Genomic DNA, 14,043 nt, shown 5'->3' on the forward strand with positions numbered 1-14,043 from the left:
TTTGCTTGGTGTTCATTCTTTGTTTTGTTCTTCTTGAGACTTTCTTTTGATTGCATTTTATCATTTCTTGTTTAATTGTTTAAATGTTTAAATCTTTTTGGAAAAAGATGCCCACCTCTGTCAGAACATCAAAAGAGGGACGAAAGATACCAAAGGGACAGTCAAACTCATAAATCTAAAACAAACTGACAACGCCATGGCTAAAAATGAAAAAGACAAACAAACAACAGCAAACACGACACAACATAGAAAATTAAAGAATGAACAACACGAACCCCACCAAAAAACTAGGGGTGATCTCAGGTGCTCCGGAAGGGTAAGCAGATCCTGCTCCACATGTGGCACCCGTCGTGTTGCTTATGTTATAACAAATCCGGTAAATAGTCTAATTCGGTAGGTCACATTCATGAAAGGGAAGGGGATTGTAGTTACGACGTAAGGAACATATCCGATATCATTTGTGAAACGGTTATTCCATAACGGTCAACCAACTCGTGATGGCGTCCGTAAAATTTACAAAGGGATGATTTCAACTTCACCATTTGGAACTTCAAGGTACACAACAACAGGTACATGGCACTTCAAAGAATAAAACTTATTAATATTAGTAAACAAATATCAACACACTGTGTAATTTCATATAGTACACTTAATAAAAGTTGCTGTGTGTGTTGGACCTCAACTACTGCACTGCTATCTGTTGTTTAAGTTGATTGTATATTTGTATTGAGTTTACCTCTTTGATCTATAACTTTTGATTGCCATCTTGCTATCATTTAGTAATTTAAATTTGTCAGTTTGCTTCCGTTGAGTACTTATTGAGCTCCTCTTCATAGCAAATTGCTCCTGTATTTGTATTGTATTGTATTGCACATATATTTGGTATATGGAATGATTGTAAGGTGTACATGTCTGTCTGGCAGTGATCATCTGACTTTGGGTTCCCTTTATGGTAATTTTTGTCATGGTTTAATTAACAGAGTAACTATTTATAGTGAATGGGATTAACAAAAAGAGTGCATGTCTCAACATGAATTTAATCATGATAAGTAAAGCAGGCGAGACATTTCATCTTGTGAATTCTTGTGAAAATAGGCACAAAAATGGCAGGTAAAAAAAGCTGCATTGATTTCGCAAGTTTGATAATGGTAACTTTCTTAATATAAACCTGGTTTGCTGTCATTTCTTTTATGATATTATTGATCATCTTGCTGCCATTAGATATCCTATTCAAAAGCATCCGTGTTCTGCTAAATTGATTATGTTTTCTCACTAATTGTTGAAAATTTGGTGACAATGTTGAAATCATCTATCTCAACGAAATTGAATGCATGTTACCACAATAACAATTAAGTATGTCTCATATTTTGACACACATCTAGAAATTGTCAATAAGTGTCGGTTGAGAACTAAACTTTACGACAGGAGAGCTGATCTCATGTTCCAAAGTATATAGCAACATTCCAGCAGCGCCTACATATGGAATCTACATCCCTAAGTTGTTACCATATTACAGAGCTTGATTTGTATCTTTGATAGTGGGTAACTGCTTACAAAGAATGGTTTCAATGGTTCCAGTTGAAGTAATTCCTTAGAAAATTTAACCGGCAATCATGATTTGGTTGTCCGTTATTGGGAATCTGTTTCACAGATGACAATTATGTTTCAATTGTCGACACCACAATCACCCTTTCTCTTCGAAACGGTGAGACTTGTAACCGAATTTGTACTAGCATCAATAACTGACGGATGCCACAAGTCATGTAGGGCAAAATCGCTTTATTTTTGCAATGCCGTTGTCAGATTGTCTTTGAATCATGGGTTTGAATATCACCACAGTATCTTCCTCCTCCCCTTAATTGTTTTGTCGTTCTTGTTACGAAAGTACTTTAACACTAGAACAAGATTTGTCTGACAGTCCCACTTCATGATATAATTCAAGTGAACAAATATAGAATGTGCATCGATTATAGACGACTAAATCAATAAACAATAAAAGATTCACTACCTGTACCCAAAAAATTTGGCACTTTCACTTATAATAATGTATCATGCCATATGCAGTTTGGACTCACTTTTTAAAGTAAAACATTTTATCAGATCTATTTTTTAAGATTGCTTTTTCAAAATAACTGGTTGTCATGTTAAAATATTAAGTTTTTTTTTAACTCAAATTCCCATGAATTTCATGGAAAATACTGAAAGATAACAGAAATTCTTTATACAAATTGTGTTTGTATTTCTTCTATGCCTGCTGGTAAAGGCAATACTTTTTGGGGTTCCCCATAGTAAAGCATGCGCATTGACTATCATTTACGTTAAATTCACATAGAATTCACGACTGAATAAAGTATTGACATATATTTTACGAAAGATATATGTCATAAAAAAAAAGAAACATTCCATGCCCTGTGAAATACTGGTATTTTAACACAATATGCTTATATGTATCCCGTTTGTGGTTTGTTTATTTATGCTTTTAAGATTTTTGTCTTTTTATCTTTTGTTGTTGAAGCAAATCTGTTGAAGTTTAACATATGGTGCGAACTTTTTCTATCATAGGTGATTTCATTCATATGTATATGTTCTATAAACGTAGGCGGTAAAAACTAATGACATAATTCACAAAAATTATCATCATGACATAAATATGTGTATCAAAGTCTAATCTTAAAATGGGATAGGTTTATCGACAACCTAAATGGTCTGTACTTTAAATAGTTGTATTGCGAAATAGTGAAAACGATACATTACGAGGAGATAATTATTTATGAGTTACAAAACAAAAATTTTATAATAAAAAAATCAATTAACATGTAAAGGGCTTATTTCATGTATTCAATTGGTTATTTTAGTTTGCAGGCGTTGGTTTATATTTTGTTTTAATTCACACCAAATTAAACTTTTTTTCAAGTATTTTTTTTTTATAATGACACTAAATAACCACGTTAGAAAGATTCGCGTAAATCCAACCAATAACGTGGGTACAAACGATGAAATTACCCACAGTCCGATTCTAAACTGATAAAAATGCGTGTGGTTATCATTAAACTTTGATATCAGCCAAAACCTTTGTGAAATATAATTGATAACAATTAAAAGTGCATATATATATATCGTGATTTTATTACAAAATCGTATAAGAAATAACGAAGGTATAACAATTCTAAATAAATAAATTTCCTATCATTAAATAATAACAAACAAAATGTGTTCAACAAGGTATCTACTCAACAACTTATTAAATCTTGGAATCATTTACATATAAATAATGTTTTGCATGATAATACGTTCAACCCTGAGTTAAAACCGTAAGCGCACTTTTGCTGGATTTTATCAGAACATACATATCGTTGAGATTTCTTTCATGGTTACTGCCAATCAAATCAGTGCAATATAAATTGGGTTTCGTATGCATTGTCTTCTTGGTCCTGTTGATACATTTCTTCATGTACAGACTATTGATTCGTTGTATTTTCGTTAAAAAGATACAGAACGTTTTAATTAAACTTGCATCACTTTATATATCATTTTATATACAAATCACATTCTTTAAGCAAGTCCGTACATTCAAATAACACCATTTATCTATCCATTCGTTCGTCGACCCATCATTCAATTTATTCCATTCATTTATCCATCCATGCATCATTCAATTTATTCCATTCATTTATCCATCCATGCATCATTCAATTTATTCCATTCATTTATCCATCCATCCATCATTCAATTTATTCCATTCATTTATCCATCCATCCACCCTTCAATTTATTCCATTCACATATCTATCCATAATTATTTTTTTCCACAACTCTATTTATTCATTCATCCACCAATTCGCCAAGTCAATCAATTAATCATATATCAGCTGTATTCATATGTCCAGCCATCCATTTCCATTTCTACAACTCAGAACTAAACATTGTTTTAACAATTGATTCACCCAGACATTGTTATGTCCTCGGCGCCATTTTGCTTTCCTTCCTATGAAAGTGTTTAATTCAGAACATAGTCGCATATACTATCATTAAAGCTATATCGTCTTTACCTTATAAATACCTTTAGATATTGCTAAAACAGAAAGTGATTGTTTGTTAAGACACTATTCGATGTAAATTACCATTTCTATTTTGCAATGAAGCTATAGTTTTAAAGATCGGATTCAGGTTCCTTTGATTTAAACAAGTCAAATTCTTCAAATTCAGAGGCTAAATGTTTAACAGTTTTATGTAAAGGATGTTTTATTTCTGAAAGTCTCTGTATTAAACTCTCAAGATCACGCATGCCATCATCCAAGAAGTCAAATTGTGGAACAACACTATACTGTAACGTGTCGTTATGGAAACATGTCATGTAACACGTTCCTAAAATTAACACCAGTGTTCCAACTAACATTAGAACTCCAGCAATAAGTAAACTGTACTTTTCCACTGACATAATGGCAGTCTCAAGTTCTGGAATGAAATAAAGCAAATACCAATAAGATTTAAGTATGCAATATTCAGTTGCTAGTAGAACCGTGAAGTCATTATAAGGTTATGTAAACTATCCTCTTTTAAGAGTAGATTAGTCCGCTGATAACCAATCTATCTGACAGTGTTTGTTGGACTATGCTACTTCGAAAGGAGAGTAGTATACCTTGCCTTATAACAGCTTCACGGTTCCGCTAGCAACAAGCTAACCAAAGATATTACCTTTACCTACACACTCAATGCAATCGGCCGTAAAAAAAAATCTGTATACATCTACATCTTGTAAAGTTTTAAAAAGTTTTAATATCTATACATTCTTTTAATTTAGACCCCAATACAAGTAAATGAAAAGGCAAATGTACAGTAGTTGTCGTTTGTTTATGTAATATATACGTGTTTCTCGTTTCTCGTTTTGTTTATATAGATTAGACCGTTGGTTTTCCCGTTTGAATGGTTTTACACTAGTGATTTTGGGGCCCTTTATAGCTTGTTGTTCGGTGTGAGCCAAGGCTCCGTGTTGAAGGCCGTACTTTAACCTATAATGGTTTACTTTTTAAATTGTTATTTGTATGGAGAGTTGTCTCATTGGCACTCACACCACATCTTCCTATATCTAAATATTTTACAAATCTACTTTAGGACTTGATTGGGTTACTTTTTATGATTAAAATGAATCGTGAGTACATTTCAATGATATAAAACTCCAAAACACAGGATCCATACAAAAGAGACACATATTGTATGCGCAGATACAGTTGAGAGCTTCAAGGTTGCTCTCCAACACCGCCAATAGGTGTCTCTCTCTCCCGTTGAGTAAAAGCCAGAATTGGTATCTTCAACGTATACATACAGATACAGATATTTAGTCATTACATACGGTATAAAAAACTTTGAAATACTGTTTATATTTTGTATTAAGTATTGATTATTGATAAATATATGCATGTCTTTATTATAAAATCGTAGTAGAAATAACGCATGTAAATAACAATATTTATTATCTCCCAGCTATAAAAAGTATAAATAAAATCTAGTGTTTTTATGCATTTCACATGATATACAGTTTTGCATAATATTTTTTCCGGGTGGTTTTATTGTCGTATGATTCAATTTTGAATGTCAATATGTAGTAAATATAGAAAACTTTTGTTTTTATAGATGAAGCATACGTGCAAGCCACTTCACCACGGGAAACAATGCAACTAATAATAATTGTAAATAGTACCTAAGTAAATTGCTCTTGCTTCATCACTTGGTGTTGACGTTGACCATGTTTTGGACAGATGTTGTAAAGTGTCTGTCGCTTCATTGACACAACATTCAGCTACAGGTTTCTGATAATAAAATAAAATAAAATTGCTTTATCATAAAACATGTTTGATTTTATATTTATCTTTTTAAAAGGTGGGTATTTTTTCGAAGTATTGTTTCTTTTACGGAACATGTAATTTTACACTGTCAAAAGCAACATGCCAGCGTAGCCATTTTGTAGCATGGTTTAAAAAGATTTCAACCTGTATTTAGGAAAGACAAGTGCGAGGATACCAAAAATGATATGATTAAAGGTCAATAGATCTAAAACCACATTCTTGCCATTTAATAAAATAGTTTTTAAAGATACATAAGTTTATAGTTAAGGTGATCATAATGCGAGCCAATGTGTACTTTTCAGACATTTAGTAATCAACAAACTATTGATGTTTATTTAACTGATATAACCTGCATATATATATGTCTTATGTGCACATTGATAGTCATTCAACCGAAACTGAACTATCATTCAAACATTTGTTGGTGACATTTCATCATACTTGTGCAAATACATACCGCTTTAATGTTGATAAAGCTTAAAAACTGGATAAATAATAATGTCCACATTTGATTAAATGACAAATGATGAAATTAAATATCCAATGTCCATTTGACTAGATTACAAATTATGAAATTCAAAATCCAATGTCTGACACGTAGCTACGCATAAGTAATATTTCAGTTTTTTTTTAAGCTAACAATGAATGTATATCACTATGAATGATACATACAACATCTGTTGCATCTCATTTTGATCAATATTATGCCAATTCATATTACATGTTTGTATCATGGCTTGATGAAAGTTTAGTATAATTAAATCAATCAATCAATTAATCAATCAATCAATCAATCAATCAATCAATCAATCAAATAGTCACAATCGTTGATACATCATTTTTTAAAATTAATCATACGTTTAGTTTGTTTCTATGAATAATTGGGAGAAAACAGTAATTTGTTTTAACTTTACTATCTTATTAAAAGAAATTAAAACTAAAGATTTGAACAATGTAAAGGATAGAAGAAATTCAATGAATTTTAGTTATTATCATACCCTTGAATTAAATGAGTAGATGAAAATATAGATATGCAGTAGTATGATAGTGCTAGGAGATTCTCATTATGATCAAGTTCACGTTTAAAGGGGTATAAGTTGTTAAATTCATGTTCACCGATTTGACAAAAAAATCATATTTGATTTATGACATATTAGTAATAACAAAAAAGTAAAAAATGTCAACACTGCATGGACTTGTTATACGATGTTAGCGCATAGAGATATATAATAGCATGTATATCAGAATAGACGTCATCTAATTAACCATCGAGATGACATTCGACTACCAAGTAACCATATGACCCGGTATAAATAGACAGACAATCACGTGCAATCGTTTCATGACGATTTTTCTAGGTCTGTTTGATTTCATAACATACATATTATGTAGATTTAAAAAAAAATATGAAATGACCCGTTTAGCAGCTGTAAAAGGATGATGTTCGTGGGCCAATTCAGTCAACGCAATACTCCCTTGTTTAATTTTCAAATGTTGCCAAGTCTTTTTTTTATATAACAATGAGCAGATTACATAGGGTATTGCCAAGGAATAAATATATTATTATCCACAAAGAGTTCAAATAACATCCTTCGAACATGCTTAACTCTTGTCCAGCAACTCAAAGGTCTAAATACAAACTACCAAAGGAGGCTTTTCCATTTTCACATAGTTTCTTGTAAAATAAACCTACACCAGTTTATTTGTTTATAAATATCTTAAAACTTCATAGATAAATGTTTTCCGGGTTATTTACTTTAAATATAACATAGCCAAGTGAGGCTTCCGGCAGTTGTTTATACATATTTTTAAAAAAATTTATAATTCAGTTTAGATTAGGCGTTTACGAGAATGACTAAAATACGCACATTTTTTTCACTTCCGAGTTTTGAAAATTCCCTCTGCCTAGAAAAAACTTCACAACAGTTCAATCTTTTCATTCAATTTTTATCTTCCCTTTTTTAGTTCTCAACTTCCTGGTCTGATTTATTTGTTCAGTTGTGTGTATTTAATTTAGTGTCTCTTACCTTCCCCTTCTCAATAACGTTTGTCTTTTCATTTTGGTCTTACTGAATATCAGTCAGAAAATACTTGGCATTTCAAATTGTCTACATGTATACGATGGACTGTCTGATATCGTAGGATATGGTTGTGTTGCTTAAGATCGTTTACAATTTCCCTTATTTAAAGTGAACTAGAAATTAAGATGTTCTTACTGATTTATAAGTCTTGTCCATTTTGTAATTTGAGATAATTAGTTACGACACTCTTCCTGTTATTCAATCAATTTTATTTTAATTATCAATTGAAATTGAAATGTATAAAGACACCATCATGATTTGATTGATCGTTATGGTCGGAATGTCTGGCAAACAGATCAGTGGCGGATTCAAGGGAGGGGGGGGGGTTCCGGGTTCCGGGGGTTGGAACCCCCCTTTTTTCGGACGATCAATGCATTTGAATGGGAGCATATAGTTGGAACCCCCCCCCCCTTTTACTCTGGGTTGGGAACCCCCCTTTTAAAATGGCTGGATCCGACACTGCATATGATCACGGATACATTCATATTTTCGTAGCCACAGCCTAACCTGTTTTCTCCTATTGTGTCATCATCGAATTATTCCATGCCTTGAGCAACATGACGAGTGCCACTATAGTGGAGCAGGATTTTGCTTCTATTCAGGACCACCTGAGAACACTTCCTATTTTCGGTAGAATTCTTGTTGTTCAGTTGTTTATTTTCTGTGATGTGTTTGAAGGCATACAAGTATGCTTCTTTGCTTGTTTATTTTTTTCGTCTTTAACTTCGTCATGTTATTTGCTGATTTTCAGCCTTCAACTTATGGTTTTCAATTGTCACTTTGGTTTTTTCTGACACCGTTTTTAAAATGCACGTAATTTACGAGTTAAATATTTTTATTGAGTTTTCATTTCTTTTTTTAAATGTAAATACACCTGCATTGTCTTATCCCAGTTTGAACTATTTATACACATAATATGGTCAATGAGCCAAGATATGTATTAGCAGTTTTTTAATCCCATTATTTATTGCATCGACACTGACCTTCTAGTAGAGTTAAGGTATCCTTGAAGTATTGATTAAATGATTGTTGTTTGAACAACTTTTTATAATAAAACAAGAATGTGTCCCCAGTACACGGATGCCCCATCCGCACTATCATTTTCTATGTTCAGTGGACCCTGAAAATGGGGTGAAATCTCTAATTTGGCATTAAAATTAGAAAGATCATAGCATAGGGTACATGTGTCCTCCTAAGTTTCAAGTTGATTGGACCTCAACTTCATTAAAAACTACCTCGACCAAAAACTTTAAGCGGAACAGACGGACGGACGAACGCACAGACAAGAAACATAATGCCCATAAATGGGGCATAAAAATATTTCGAGTCAGATGAACAGATGATAAAGAATAAACATGAAATGGGAATGTACCAGGGAAGGAGAAAAGGGACCACGAGAGGAAAACACATTTTGACTGTGATAGGATATATATTGACTTCAAAATTTCTACCCCGGATATCACCTTTAAGAAAACGAGAATCCCAATTTGTGAGTGTATTGGTTATTAACTTTGATGAATAACTTACAAAAAGGCGGTAAAATTAAAAAGTTACTTCGTGAACCTTTCCTTTCCACTTAAGTACTACGATACGCAAGTACATGTATGCAAAAAGTACATGTATGCATTTTTAAATGACAATCCATCTGACTGTCCCCGAGAAATGAATGTTGATACAACCTTGAGCCACAGATATAATGTTCAAATATTTGGCTACACTAAGCTTTCGGACATGATACTCTTAACACAGGTCACGGAATAAAAAGGTCCTTTTATTTAAAAACATTTTTTGTTATGCATGAACTAATTTTTTGTGATGAATCCCATATATCTCTTTTATTTGTTGTGTTTTGTAAACTTTTGTATGTGTTATTTTTTGTATTGTGCCTTTTGCGTTGTTTTTTTTTTATAAACTTTTGTATGTGTTATTTTTTGTATTGTGCTTTTTGCGTTGTTTGTTTTCTTCAACTTATGAGTATGAAAAACCCTTTCATACTTTCCAAAATCTTCTTTAAAAAAGATTTCTTATCCGTATTTAGCACTACTTTTTGGAATTTTGGGTCATCAATATACTCTTCCACTTAGTACTAGCTTGGCTCTCGAACTATTTTGTACTGAGCGTCACTGCTGAGTCTAATATAAACGAAACGCGCGTCTGGTGTACTAAATTATAAGCCTGGAATCTTTGATTACTATTTACACCACTGGGTCACTACTGCCACTACTGGCGGACGTTTCATCCCCGAGGGTATTACCACCCCAGTAGTCAGCACTTTGGTGTTTACATGAATATGAATTATATGGTCATTTTTTTTTTTATAAATTTACTGTTTGCAAAAGTATGATTTTTTTGAAAAATAAAGGATTTTCTTAGCCCAGGCATAGATTACCTTAACCGTATTTGGCACTACTTTTTGGAATTTTTGATCTTCAATGCTATCCTACTTTGTACTAGTTTGGCTTTCTAACTATCGGTATTTTGATCTGAGCGTCACTGATGAGTCTTATGTCTTACGAAAGCGCGTCTGTCGTATTTATTTATTAGCCTGGTACTAATTTCAAATACACAAAAAATTTAAGATATAACATCCAAATTTTACTTTAATGTTGTTGGTACGTTGATTGACTGGCCTCCTAGGGGCTATCAAATAGAAGTTAGTGACAGTGATTCTCACTTCAGTTATCTTCATGCCAGTATCGATGGTTATACATCTTTAATACAGTACTGTAGACAATACACAGCAACAAGGACATATGCACGTTTGTTGTAAATTCGACCACAACAAGATTCAGTCAATACGTAAGAAAATGCCTGTACCAAGTCAGGAATATAACAGTTGTTATTCATTCGTTTCATGTGTTTGAACTTTTGATTTTGCCATTTGATTACGGACTTTCCGCTTTGAATTTACCTCGGAGTCAGTATTTGTGTGATTTTACTTTTTTCTTTCTACCAATGACCATGCATGAAAATTTACTGCCTTTTGGATGAGATAATTTTGACAAAACCCTTATGAACTTTGACGTTGAAAATCAAGATACATGTAATCCCAGAAAAGAAGAAAGGGTGATGATTTTGAGGATCAACACGTGCAAAAAGAATTTTACTATGTAAAGTAAACGTGAAAGTATTAAATACGGATTATTTTTTATGACAAAACTGGCAAAGAGATTTTGAACTTTCAAATATCTTATGTTTTTCTTTGGAATAAATACTATTTCATTTATATTTCAAGCGTTAAAAAATATCCATTGTTCTTTCTAAGAACACTAGAATATACGCTTTATCTTATTTGAAACAACATATCACAATAAATGCTACACTTATTTTTTTTTAAACTTCACTTTCTCTCATACATATAACATGTATAACATGTATAAAATAGGAAGGTTATTTTACAACACTATAGAAAGACACATAGAATCAAGCTTCATTTCCAACTTTAGAATCACACTCGACAACAGCCCAGGTTATTAGTATACAATGTTCAAAAACGAGAAACTGACCCGACTTCTAAAAATACACAAACCATATTAACATTTATGGATACAAAAGTTATACAATGAGTAATCGACTGTAGTATTTCATTCATAGAAAGCTCAGCCTCTGATATTGATATTTTAATATTTCCGTTTCCGAATTTCCTGTTAATAACTTCGTATTAATATGAATAAAAGTAAAATCGAATAAGAATGTTCACCGCCAAAGAATGTGAGACATGTTGAACCCACCCATTTAATTTTATAGATAGTATAAATCGGTCACTTTTTAAATTGTCATATGAAAACACACAAGTATAACAGTACTCGCTGCTTAATCAACCTATTTACTAGCATCCCCAGCCTTTCAAAAAAGGGTCGGGCCGCGGTTCGACATCATGTTCATAAAACGAGATAGAGAGTAGATAACTTTTATTTCTTTAGAGACTCTTGTATATAATTATATTATAATCATTATTATTTTGTCACGCTTTCAACTCATCTATAAATTATAATTATGACTTAATTAATACTTACCAAATTCTCCCAGAAATTTCTAGATAGACAACACACAGTATTTGCTATACATTCACTTTTATCCATTGTTTTCTTTTTTAAACATTAAACTTCCGATAACGATGTATTCTGCGTTGCATGTACATGTTAAATTTGTTTACGTCCCATATCATGACACAGTAAAACCTAGTAACGGTCACGTGGCATACGTAAATGGTGTCGTATGACGGGTTGATATTAATAGCAATTCACGCTTAAGATAACAAAAGTGAACAAATGTAACAGGATATATAAAGTGTTTTTTTTTTTAAAGATACCAAATATTATCTTGTTCGAGGACATTACAAATTGTCATTAATATAGAAACAAAACCTAGCAGCACGTGCCTACCAGTCACCTGACAGCACGTGCCTGACAGGCACTTATTGCGTAAACCCCTCAGCAGGTTTACGCAGTATATATATTGGACGGGGTGTTGCTAAACGGCGGAAACGGAAAACGGAACGGAAACGAAAAACAGAAAAAGGAAAAAGAAAGCATAAGATAATGTATCTTTTCTTTTTGGTTATTTTATCTAGGCATGTTTTATATAGTACATGTTCACAAGAAAAAACCCAGAGGAATGAATTTAAAATAAAAGATTTTAAAGCATAAAGTATTGAAATAATTACCAGGAGATGATGAGACTATGGTTTTGAAATATTTGATAAAGTCATGTGTACGTCGTTCGTGCGATTCAGGATAGTCTATTCGAATTTTCTTTTAAGAAAAAAAAGTTTGATCAATGTCAATAAGATAGCAACCCAACAACAACAAAAATTCAATATAGGCCTAAAAAAGATTGACATCTGTCTCGATTCTATAAATAGGTTGTGAAGTAATAAACTTTTTGGGAAATCCTTTGCATATTTTTTTTTCTGTTTTCTTTTTTGATTGCCTTGAATCAAGATGAGTGTTGTGGTGTATCTTGTTGCGTTGTTCTGCATTGGTGATTTTCGTTGTATCTTTTCTTGTATAATGGAAAGAAAACGTAAAAGAAACCTAATAGGGCAATGGTGTATGAACAAAATCCGATATGGAAACAAGGGAACTAGAATATAAACTTGTATATACTTTATTTTAATGAAAAAAATTGGCAAAATCTCTCGCTATACATAGCCTTTCTCACCCTTTTACAATACTCAAGGATTTGTATAGTAAATCTTTGCAATACTGAAGTATGCTGTTTGGTATTTACACTGTTACGGCCAGAAATCGCCTTTAAATTGTAGCCAACAAAAGACACAAATCAATAATAAAATTTAACAATATTTATTATACAAAAGTTTACAAGAAGTATTACACAAATATTACTGTCAACTTAACTGTCAAAATATGAGTCCAATCTTTTATCTTTATCTGTATCCGGATATCTTTCGGAATCCAATCTGAATATTACGGTCACAATTAATGTCACAATCCAGTATGATGTTGTTTGTAGAATAAAATGCTGTGAATACTAATGTCTATCAATGTCTATGTCCAAGTTTAATTATGAGAGTTTAACTTTAGTGTCTGTATATATAGTGTTGTCATGGAAAATTCTAGAACACTCTATAATGGAACATTGTGGAAAATCCTGGAAAGTTACAATGGAAGTTTCTGGAATAACGTAGAAGTTTAAATTACGCATCTTTTATAAGGATCATTCTAGAAAGTTCCAATCATTCTGTGATTGTTCCAGTGATTCCTAAACTGCACAGTTATAAGATTATTTGGTAAACAACTATCAGGCCATAAAACACAAATTAGGCCAACATAAATAAACATAATAATTACAATATCATAACACCTCCACCCTTAAAAGAAGTTTTAGTGTAACAAAAACTTATCATGAATAATATGAACAAAAATACATAATATATACAAAGTGATTTAATAAGCTCTAGATAAAGCATCAGCTATTACATTATCTTTACCCTTAATATGTTTTACAATTACATCATATTCCTGTAACAATAAACTCCACCTAGTCAACCTCTGATTCTTGTTTCTCATTTTATGCATGAAGGTGAGAGGATTATGATCAGTATAAACAAGAATAGGATATACAGTGGGATTCAAATATACATCAAAATGTTGAAGT

General features: G+C 32.1%; 1 protein-coding gene across 1 annotated transcript; it reads right to left on the reverse strand.

Moving 5' to 3' along the window:
- Positions 1-3,106: 3,106 nt before the first annotated feature.
- LOC143077108 (uncharacterized) lies at positions 3,107-12,110 on the reverse strand. The gene is made up of 3 exons (XM_076252956.1): positions 11,940-12,110; positions 5,698-5,806; positions 3,107-4,454 (listed from the first exon to the last, which is right to left on the reverse strand). Exons 1-3 carry the CDS (start codon positions 12,003-12,005, stop codon positions 4,150-4,152), a joined length of 480 nt encoding a protein of 159 aa, XP_076109071.1. The 5' UTR covers positions 12,006-12,110; the 3' UTR covers positions 3,107-4,149.
- Positions 12,111-14,043: the final 1,933 nt, after the last annotated feature.

The sequence above is a fragment of the Mytilus galloprovincialis genome, chromosome 1 (assembly GCF_965363235.1).
Source record: "Mytilus galloprovincialis chromosome 1, xbMytGall1.hap1.1, whole genome shotgun sequence".
Taxonomy (NCBI): Eukaryota; Metazoa; Mollusca; class Bivalvia; order Mytilida; family Mytilidae; genus Mytilus; species Mytilus galloprovincialis.

Coding starts and splice junctions, on each gene's coding strand:
- LOC143077108 (XM_076252956.1), bottom strand. CDS start 12,005: ATGGATAAAAGTGAATGTATAGCAAATACTGTGTGTTGTCTATCTAGA. Junction 5,807..11,939: donor GAAATTTCTGGGAGAATTTG/GTAAGTATTAAT, acceptor TTTTATTATCAG/AAACCTGTAGCTGAATGTTG. Junction 4,455..5,697: donor AGCAAGAGCAATTTACTTAG/GTACTATTTACA, acceptor ATTTCATTCCAG/AACTTGAGACTGCCATTATG.